Source organism: Merops nubicus, unplaced genomic scaffold (genome assembly GCF_000691845.1).
Source record: "Merops nubicus isolate BGI_N331 unplaced genomic scaffold, ASM69184v1 scaffold41993, whole genome shotgun sequence".
Lineage (NCBI taxonomy): Eukaryota > Metazoa > Chordata > Aves > Coraciiformes > Meropidae > Merops > Merops nubicus.
The window spans coordinates 1-10,634 of NW_008597642.1; the positions used below are offsets into that span (position 1 = coordinate 1).

General features: G+C 46.4%; 1 protein-coding gene across 1 annotated transcript; it reads left to right on the forward strand.

Moving 5' to 3' along the window:
• Positions 1–276: 276 nt before the first annotated feature.
• LOC103769562 (CREB-regulated transcription coactivator 1-like) lies at positions 277–10,542 on the forward strand (the record flags this gene model as incomplete). Its single annotated transcript, XM_008936772.1, has 5 exons — positions 277–528; positions 3,069–3,170; positions 8,151–8,237; positions 9,081–9,261; positions 10,045–10,542. Coding segments are annotated over 5 exons (834 nt in total), but the record flags the coding sequence as incomplete, so codon positions are not given.
• Between the last annotated feature and the right edge of the window lie 92 nt (positions 10,543–10,634).

The following is a 10,634-nucleotide window of genomic DNA, read 5'->3' on the forward strand; positions in this document are numbered from 1 at the left end:
TAAATGGATTTCCTAAGTGTCACTCTGCGGGGGATTAGGTTGTCAGCTTCTGACCTGGACATTCAACTTGGCTCTTAGAGTTAGGTGTTTGTTATACACTGGAGGTGACATTCTCTTTTGAAACATGTTACTGGCTGTTTCTCAGCCTTTAGGTAACATTTTTAACTGCAAGGTGAGATTGACTTAAGACAGTTCTCTTGGTCTGAAACTTACTGTGCTTGAATCCGAAGGGGAACTCCCTGCCAGCGTGGGTCATTTTTGGTTCTTCTTTTTAAGGCCGTGGCTATGGACGCGTTGTCTCTGGAGCAGCAGCTTCCCCCCTACCCGTTTTTTACCCAGACAACTTCCCAGCAACAGCAGCAGACCCAGGTGGCCAGTACCCTGCCTCAGAACACTCCTTTAATGCAGAGCTCTGGTTTACAGCGCGGAGCGCAGCTGCCCCCGCTCTCCGTCACGGTACCGTCCTCCATCCCGCAGTCGCCCCCGGGCAGCCAGACCCAGCCCTCCATGGGGATAGACATCAACTCGGTAAGCCTGGGCACAGCTCCCACTGGGAGAGCCTGCTGGGCAGCAGCAGGGAGTCAGGGCAGGCTGGGCAGCCCCTGTAGGATCCTAGAGTCGTTCAGGTTGAAGAGACTTTTAAGCTCATTGACTCCAACCGTCCCCCAGCACTGCCAGGTCCCCACTGCCCCGTGTCCCTCACCCTACATCTCCACGGCTTGGAAACCCCTCCAGGGGTGGGGACTCCACCACTGCGCTGGGCAGCCTGGCACAGCCCTGTGCAACCCTCCAGGGCAAGAAATTGTTCCTCAGGGACAACCTCAACCTCCCCTGGGGCAACTTGAGGCTGTTTCCTCTTGTCCAGTTCCTTGTCCCTTGGGAGCAGAGCCCGACCCCACCCTGGCTCCAGGCTCCTGTCAGGAGCTGTGCAGAGCCAGAAGATCTCCCCTGAGCCTCCTTTGCTCCAGGCTCAGCTGCTCCTGCCCACACTTGGGCTCTAGACCCTTCCCCAGCAGCTTCACTGCCCTTCTCTGGCCACGCCCCAGCCCCTGAGTGCACTTTTACACAGTCTGAAGTAGACTGAATGATTTTTGTTGATTCCACATTTTTATAGAGGAATATTTAGTTTTAATGTGTGCTTAGGGTGGCCGTATTTTCATAAAATGCTGTCCCTGACCACTCCATGTTTATCAGACCAGCTTAAATAGATCAACATTTATTTCATACCTTGCCATTGCCCTTGCACTGATGCATTATCAGGCTGCTAAATGTTACACACCCCCAACACATTGTGTGTTACACAGCATGCTGTAGGCTGCAACTCTGATAAGGAAAACTGCTAGCAAGTATTTTCCAAAAGTTGCCAAGAAACAGGTATTTTCTGTACTGTCTGTATTTAAAAACCCTTACATTGCTAAAGAATTTTAGAGCATACATTATTATCTTCAAATATGGTCTTTGTGGCCACCTTTAGATGCCCAGAAAAAAATGGGGTTACATATACTGATGATTTATGGACAGATTCCCTTTTTTGGCTTGTGTTACCAGGATCTGCTGTGAAATGTTGTGTTTCTCTGCATATGACAATCCAAAGTGCAGAGTCAGGCCAGGATTACAGGCTGCTTGGGGAGGAATCTCACAGCCTGTTCACTGCTAACTGACCTGCTCTGTAGGCTCTGGGTTGTTGGACCTGTTGTGTCCTCCTGGCAGTGTTGTAGTGACAGTAATTGGTTTAGAAAGGAGAAGAAATCATTCAATTGATCTCACACTTGACTGAGGATTTCATCTGCGGATGAAATGTTTTAACAGTTTGTGCTGGTAAGTGTTTCTTCAGAGGAGCTGCAGCTTCCCTTGCAGGGTTGGAAGGGGAAGAGGGAAGGACAAACCCAGCAGTGGAGAGGACACCGACCCACTCAAAACGTGTCCTTGTGTTTTGATTCTTAATACTCACGTAGCTGCAGATGATTCTGACTTTCATTCTTTGCTTTCTGTGTTGCTTTCCTCATCCTAAACTTCCTTATGACCTTAACTTTTAGGGTGCTGTGCTTATCTTTTAAAGCAGATGAAATCATACCTAAAAAAAGCCTCAATTTAAAGCTAGTTTACCAAAAAAGCCCTTTGCTGTGTTACAGTGTCCCTGACAACTTTCATGCAGTTTTTGAAAAGCAGTATTGAAATTCATTTTGCTGCAGTTTTGGATGGCTGCTTGAAGTGCAAAAGTAGCCATGCAGAGCAAAGAAGGGGTTAAGATGTATTTTATTTTCTCAGATTTAGAGAATTTGGTGTCAGAAAGCCTTGGGAGCACATTGTTCTCCCACACTGCGGAGCTGCCTGATTAAATCACTCCTCTTAGAACTACTGGATTGCAGGTTTTCCTCAATCATCTGTTAATTTTTAAAGGAAGTACAGTGTGAAGAGCTGTACTTTACTATTTATGTTAATTACTGCAACATTCTATTTAAATGCCATTCAGTTGATTAATTTGTTCAAACCCAGGGTTCTTCATGACCAAAAAAAAAGGTAAATCTTTGAAAACGTGTTCTCAAGAACAACGTAAATATAACTAACACAAACCTGAAAGTCCTCCTCTGTGAAGGATTCCAGTCTGTGTGGTTTATACTCCCAGGCTGCTCAGCTCTGGGCAGAGTAACACCAGGAGTATCTCCAGAGCAGTTTCAGCACAGGTTAATAGGTGGCTGTGGCAGCTGAAGCGAGGGATAAATGACGTTATTTTTGAGTTATTCCAAGCTTTCAAAACTTTTCCCTAAGTTGTTGGCTGACCAGATTTTGTTAGATTGAGCATAGCTGAGAAGAGGGAGAAAACATTTTGCACAGTTTTGGTGGGAGAGCAGCACTGCCCTGCTCTCAGCTGTCAGTCAGACCACACCGTGCCACCCCGACACCTTAACTCTCCTTTTTGTGACATTGTTCACAGTGTCTCCGTACACAGCCAAGAGCTGCTGAAGAGGATGGTTTCTCCCAGCTTCCTCCAGCTGTACACACCAGAAGTTGATACTTTTCCAACCTTCCATCAATGCCATGGTCTTTAATTCTGTGTTGTTCTGTAGGCTTCACTCCAGCAGTACCGCAGTAATGCTGGATCCCCAGCCAACCAGTCTCCCACCTCTCCTGTCTCCAATCAAGGCTTCTCTCCTGGCAGCTCCCCTCAAGTAAGGGACTCTGTGCTTCCACAGGCCTTGCTTCTCATGTGTGTTTTTAGTTGAGTCTCTCCATTACTGACCCATAGTTGTCTCACTGTAACTGTATGTGCCTCATGCATTACTGATGTCTCATCTCGTTTGCAGTTTCATTCAGCTCCAGAGTTTTTCAATAGCTGGTGAATTGCCTTTTTATTGGTCCAAGCTCCTATTTGAATGCTATTAAAACTTAGTTATTTCTTTGGGGTGGACAGAAACTCCAGGCAGAGTCCTTTCAATCATGCAGGGGCTGATGGATAAAGCTAGGAGGGCAGAGGAGAGAGAGGGAAACATAAATGCCTCCTGCAGCAGGGCAACTCCTGTGGCATTAAATAACCCAAATGCATTTACATCAGGACCTTTTTTTAACATAGGAACATAGACTTTGAAACAAAACACTGGAGAAAAGGCTCTTAAAAATAAAATCAGCAATTTTACCTCGTGGCTTGCAAGTCCTGGGTTGGTGAACACGCTTCCTTGCATGCTGGCTGGTTTTTCTTCCTCTCACATCCACGTGTCCTGGATGCAAGCTGTAGCTTGGGGCACATGCAGTCCTACAAAGGGGAATAAATCTGCCAGCAGCAGCACACTTAAAACCAAGGCAGAGTCTTTGGGGGTGCCCCTAATGTAAGGGAGTGAGTGTGTTTTCAGTACAGAAATAACCTGCTGCTGCTCAGAGAGCTCCATGTGGCTGCCCTTCACCTGTAGAAACAAGGAAATTCTTCCAAAGCATCACAGCAGAGTCTGAAAAGCCATTTTCTGTCTCATCATTTAATGTTGAAGGCTGTAAGGAGGATCCTATCTAAATAAGTGCTGCCCCTTCATGGTTCCAAAGCAGAAGCTTCGTCTCTCCTTGCCATTAGCCAGAGACAGGTCACTGGTAAGCTCAGAAATAGAACCGAGTGTCAGGACTGTCTGGATTTTCTTAACCCTTGCTTAATTGCTTCTTAACTTCCCTCTCTTCTGCCTGCTTCTGCCAGTTCTGCTGTGTTCTATGTGTGGCTCTGAGAAAACCAGCAGACTGACTCCTCTCAGCTGGCCTGTAGAGCAGAGCTGTTGCCAGGCTTGCTGCAAATCCTTGGGCCCCGGTCTCATTTGATTTTGATTTGATCTGATTTTGATTTTTGCATTGATTTTCTTTCCCTGTTGACTTCTCAATAACTCTTTCGTGGTTTTGTCCATAGACTTGTTGCCACTGGTCTGTCCCCAGCACTGGAGTGCAGCCAGCCACACTTGAGTATCATTTTTCCTGCTGGGCCTGTTTCACCCTCTAAACTCTCACTTAGGTTTTGCTGTTTTCACGTGGGACACTCTACCTCTCTGTGAAAGGAAGAGGGATTTTTAATACTGCTCACTGTAGTATTGGCCTCTTAAAAATACCCACACAACTCTTTATGTTTGCTGAATTAACGAGACAGCTTTCCTGCCTCCATCAAAGAGCCAAACCCTGGTAGTGGTGTGGACCTCTTGAGGCTGCAAATAGTGGAGAGAAGCAACAGGGGAAGAAAAAGCAGTTTGGAATTAAAATTTGGGTTGGTTGTGTTTATGGGGACAGCTCCTGAATAGCAGGATGCATTAGGCTGTGATGTGCCAGGAGCAAAGGCAGCTTGGTTCTGACAGCAGAGTGTGCCTGTTGTGGAACAGTCTGGCACTGGCTGACAAGAGCAGAGCAAAGTAGGTGTGACTGGGTGGCTGCCTGCTCTTGCTCCTGTTTCTCTGAGTAATTTTAGGTTCAATCACTCTGCAGTGTATCGATAGGATGGGTGACACGCTCTGAAACCAGAAATCTGTGGTTGGATTTTGATCACATATGGTTCATTCACCAGAAAGTTGTTATTCATCTTTTCCACATCTCCAAATCTCTCTGCTCTCTGTGTTTTAATGTGTGTGTGTGTGTGTGTTGTATGAAGGTCTTCCTGTCCAAACACCAACTGAAAAGCTCTGCTGTAGCTCCCAGCTCCGTGTTTGCATGGCTTTCATTGACAGCTCCTCGTTTGGTTACTACTGTGCTTCTCTCCTCTAACACCTGGCACACTGTTCCAATTAGACAGAAATCTGCTTTTTTCAGTAGAATGGCTGTATACTGGATAATATGGTTTGTATTTTTAGATTAATAATTTAAGCCAGGGGTTTGTGGTTTGGATATTTTTTTTTTTCCCCCTTGCAGTCACCACATCATTAACCCAAGAAGATGTACTGTTGACAAAACAGACCTCACCCAGTGTTTCGGGAGGAGATGGTGTTAGCAAGATGTTTTTCACAGAGTTGTCAATAAATTATCCTGGGGCTCTGAAGTGTTGAAGTAATGACATTTCCAGCTGATTTCCTTTGGGGTTTCCAGTGCTCACAGATGTAATAACCAGTATCGTTCAGAGCTGAGGAATAAATAGGGGCTTGTACGTTCTGTTAGGAGTTACTAACCTAGACTTGCACAAATAGATTTTTGGTCTCCTGTTTGTTATTTTTCATGTTGCCTAAAATTTTTAGGATGGGAACAGCGCTTAGTGGAATGCAAAGATTTTAGGGTTTGCCCTATTTCTGTAAAGTTCCTGTAAAAATGAAACGTCAGAAGGTAAAGGGAAAACAAAATATTCGATTCTCTTTGGAGCTCTTGCAGAGTAATTGTGTTTCTAGATTCACGTCGTGTATGTGACATCCCAAAGTGCAGGTTTTTAATCAGAAATTGTTATAAAAGATCACAGAGCTCTGAAGCCCTGTCTGCCACTTAGGATGGGAATGATTTTCCTGTGATGGAGTCAAGCTTGGCTGGTCCTCATCTGCTCGCTTGAGTTGGCACCGTGCTCTGACTCTTCTTTTTTAAGGCAGAAAGTAACACGTTGAATAACGTGGAGCTGGAGTAGTTGATCAAAGTGAGTAAGACACTGATGGTGTAAAGAAAAGCGTGAGGTTTTTTTTTATTTGGGTAGTACTTTGCTTTTTCTCTTAATGGGTGTAACGTGGCTCTTGCTTGGGATGTTTGGTAAGTCCCTCGTAGCCCTGCCTCGTGTGAGGGACAGAGCAGCACCGTAGGTTTGAGCTCCAGGTGAGGAAGTAGAAGCCTGGTTCCAATTATAACCAGTCTCTATTTTTACTTGCTTCTGAAGAGAGCATCGAGTAGGGTGTTAAGCTGCAAAGATGTCATCGTTGTCCTGTGGTCACTGCTGTGACAGATCATAAATGCACAGGAAAGTGAATCAAAATCTTTTTTGTCTGTAAAATCCTGCTCTTGGCTCAGGCTCTACTTAATCAGTCTTGAAGATGTGCTGGCTTCTTTCAGTGAAACCATTCCTGCCTGGGAAGCTCCTGTATGATCTTTTCTGACAAGGATTTGGAGGCAGTTGTCTGCTCTGCCAGTATCCTACTTGAAGGCAGCCCTGTGCTCCCAGCAGTCAGACGTTATCCAGCAGCTCTGTTCTCCAGCAAATTTCTCTCTTCTCCAAGCACATCCAGATCTCTCCCTCACATGCAGCCAGGGAAAAGTGCTTCATGGTGATGCTGGGAGTGCTCCTTGGATCTGCTCAGCACGGAGTCATGTGGCATGAGCTGAACTTTCAGCCACCTTCCCCCGTGGGGTCTCATCCTCGGGCTGTGAATCCTTCCCACTGTGCCACATCTATCAAAAAATGTCCATAATATGTCATAGCTGAGGAGTCCAGCTGAACGTGGGGAGGTTTTTGTTTACTTTGAGAAGAATATGTTGATGCTTCTTTCCTGATAGTTCCCCCTCATGGGGGTTGTGGGCAGTTTAGTTTATTTTTCATGCAAGAATTCCTTCTTTCCCTTGCATGCAACCTGCAAACAAGCTGTGCTGAGATACACTGCTGGTGTAGGAGGGAGAATGTTTAAAATGGGACATTGGCCAAAACTTTTCTGTTCTGTTGTGGACACTGCTGGGGATTTTCTGGGTACCGTCATCCTTGGCTGTGTTCAGCACTCTGAAGTGCAGTGCCTGGTGTAATTCTGCTATTTCCTGGGCTTTTCCCTAATTTCATACACTGCTTGCATTGGAAAGGAGAAAATTTGTAGCTTTCTGCTAACGTGTAGATAAACCAACAGGAAAATGCTATGTGAGGGGTTGGATTTTTTTTCCAACATCGATACAAACTCTCTGTGCAAACAGGCTCTTACAGGCACCATTTTTGTAGATGCTCTTTGGCCCTAGATGTGTTTTTTTTCAGCTGGAGTATCAGAATTTGTGACAGTTTTAGCTAAGAAGTGATCACTCTGGTTTCTTTTAAATCTGTCAGTTCTTTGGGGCATTACCAAGGAGTGTTAAAACATTGACCTTAAATTCTTGGCCAACTTTAGAATAATTGATGGAGAAAACTGATGAACGCTTGTCATGCTGGAGGGGACAGTAAAATTAGCAAGGCTGAGGAATCCCTCCTGAGATTCTTACCTTCGAACTGCTGATAACACACTTCCCCAAGCTTCTGCCTTAACTTTTCTGATCTGCAGCTAAAGAGAAATTACTTTAAACTGCCCCTTTTCTTGTGGCACGTTGTGGTCTCGGTGACGCTGGCTGTGCTGGGAGGTCTCCTTTTGTGTTTGAACATCCAGGTCACCTCCGGGGAGGGGAGGTTTGTCTGTCACCCAACCCCCAAAAAAGTTCCTAAACCAGCTGAAGTCACGGAGTGATTTTTGTTCTTGTGTTCCCCAGCACACTTGTCTACTTTCATAAATCAGAAGTTCTATATGTTGTATGTCCTCCGTGAGGAGGTGTGTTTGGTTTGCTCGACTGTCTTCTTGTGCCTACCCAAAGGCAGCGTAACACGGGAGGATTTGTGTGTTGGAGGGAAGTCCTGAATGTTTTCTCAGTTAGTGGTGGCTGTTAATGAGGGGCACAGCTCGTTAGCCCGGAGGAGAACTGGCCGGGAGGCTCGAGTCGCTGCACACCGTGGGTACGTCTGGATGTCAGATCCTTGCACCATAAAGACTCTGTTTTGTTTTCAGCATTCTTCCATTCTGGGGAGTGTATTTGGTGACTCCTATTATGATCAGCAGATGACAGCTAGGCAGGCTAATGCCCTATCCCATCAGGTGAGCAAATTCATCTCAGATTTTCAGCTATGTTTCGGCCACTTTCAGCTTAAAATAAATATAGATCAACTTCTGATTATTTTATGTAAGATCACACTTTGTCCATACAGTTTTACTTCTGTTATTTTTAATTTGCAATACTCCTTTCTCCTTTTCTCCTGGGCTTTTGTTGGTTTGGTTTGGTTATTTTTTTTCCCCCCACTCTTCCTTCCCCTCTGTCCCTCTTAGCCATTGTAGCAGATGTTTTTAAAGGTGTTCTGCCAAATTAATTGGATTAAAAATAACAAGAATAGAGTTAAAACCCCCACATTTCTGGCCGTAGTCGCATTTGGGAAAGATTCACTTGTAGGTGGTAACAATATCTGCTCCTGAATTTGGCACAGAGCTCGTGCCTGGTCCCAAATCCCAGCAGGCAGACCTGTGCCTTGGGCTGTTGGACTGACCCAGTGCATTCAACTGTGAAATATGCTCTGGGAGCAGGAAGAAACGAGGTGGCTTCTGAGAGGCCGTGCTTGATGGGCAGATACCTGAGTTAGCAGCATGAATGATGGGGTTTTTCCTTTCTTTTAAAGCTACCTTTTCTTTTGTTCTTACGATATCAAAAGCAACAGTTTTATTTTTGCATCCACCCTCTCCTCACTCCCCTGCACTCTGAATTTGGCAGTAAACTATTCTGCAAAGTCAAGTGAAACTAGATGATATTTTGATCAATGAAACCTAAAGATGAATTTGTTTGCCTGTCTCTTTTCAACGTTACTTCCCATACTTGTGCTTTGTAAGTTGTTTTGCTGTTTTATTTCCTGATGGTCAGAAGTAATAACTCCTTTGTGCCTTGGTCTTCAGCTTGAACAGTTTAACATGATAGAAAACGCCATTAGTTCCAACAGCCTGTACAGCCCCTGTTCCACCCTGAACTACTCCCAGGCCGCCATGATGGGACTCACAGGCAGTCATGGCAGCTTGCAGGACTCACAGCAGCTGAACTACTCCAGCCATGGAAACATCCCCAACATCATTCTGACAGGTAAGAACCAACCCCCCCATCTGCACCCACGTGTAAAACCACCCCGGTGCCGGCGTTTCCCTTCGCTGTGAGGTGGGTCCCTGTGAGCCAGGAGTGGAAAAGGGTCTTGCTGCCTTTGAAGGTTTTGTTCCACCTTGAGTATAGGTTGGTGTTACTGGTGTGGAGTGTTTCCTGGGTGCCGTGGATTCCAACGGCAGTTGGTTAATCCCAGCAAACAGGGAGAGCTGCAGTGACAGGGAGAATTGTCCTACAGACTTCCCTTGGCTGCTGAATTTACTGGATCCTCCACCTCAGTGAGGCAGAGGCTTTGACAGCCCAACTTCTTCCTCTGCTGCTCTGTTTGAACTTGCCAGCTCAGGAGTTTTTAGTGTCACATATGGTGGCGGATCTGGTCGCGGTTGGACGTTTGGAAGTGATTTCTGCACAGGCCACTGAGAGAGCTGTAGGTTGGTCCATACTTCAGCCAAGGACTCTTGCTGATCTGAATCATGTAAATAAAGGTTGTTCCTCCTAAATCTAAGGGAGAGGAAAGAGATTCAAGTGGCCCCCAAACATACACACATGAATTTTACCATGAGTTGGGCTGTTATGGTGGGTCTGAGGTGCTCTGATAAGCCTGTCATTCACCCGGCTGGAAAAGAGGGGAGATGTTTCTCATCTGGACTTCAGCCTTGGTTCAGTGAATTATTCCAGATTTTTTCCAAGCTGTTTCATGACTCATCTGCCTGGCAAACACCTATTTGCTGAGTCCCGCCGACACCTTTCTCTTCCTCTTCCCTGCAGTGACAGGAGAGTCTCCCCCCAGCTTATCAAAAGAACTGACCAGCTCTTTGGCGGGAGTGGGAGACGTCAGCTTTGACACGGATTCCCAGTTCCCTCTGGATGAACTCAAAATTGACCCTTTAACCTTGGATGGACTGCACATGCTGAACGACCCCGACATGGTCATCACCGACCCCGCCACAGAGGACACGTTCAGGATGGACCGGCTGTGAGGCGCAAACACCCGGAGCGTGGGAATGGCGCTTGTTCCTGGAGCCCAGCCGAACTGCAGAGCCCCACGGGTCAGTCGTGTGGGAACAGGGGCTGCCCAGAGAGCAGCAGCTCTGTCCTGTACAACCTGTACAATGAGTAAAAGCTTGTCGTTCTAAGCTTGCCGCGCTGCAGACCCCCACTCCCTGTCGCGCCGTGTTTCGCCCCTTATCCGCTCATGGCCATCGATGAGTCAGGAGTTTCCATCAGCCTTCTCCTCTCCAGAGCCCCCCCTGCCCCCCCACCAAAGCTCCAGCGTTAAGTTGTCGATTTATCCTTTGCACTAGAAAAAAACAAAAGGGGTGGGTTTGGGCAGGCGAGGGAGGTTCAGAGCTGAGGGT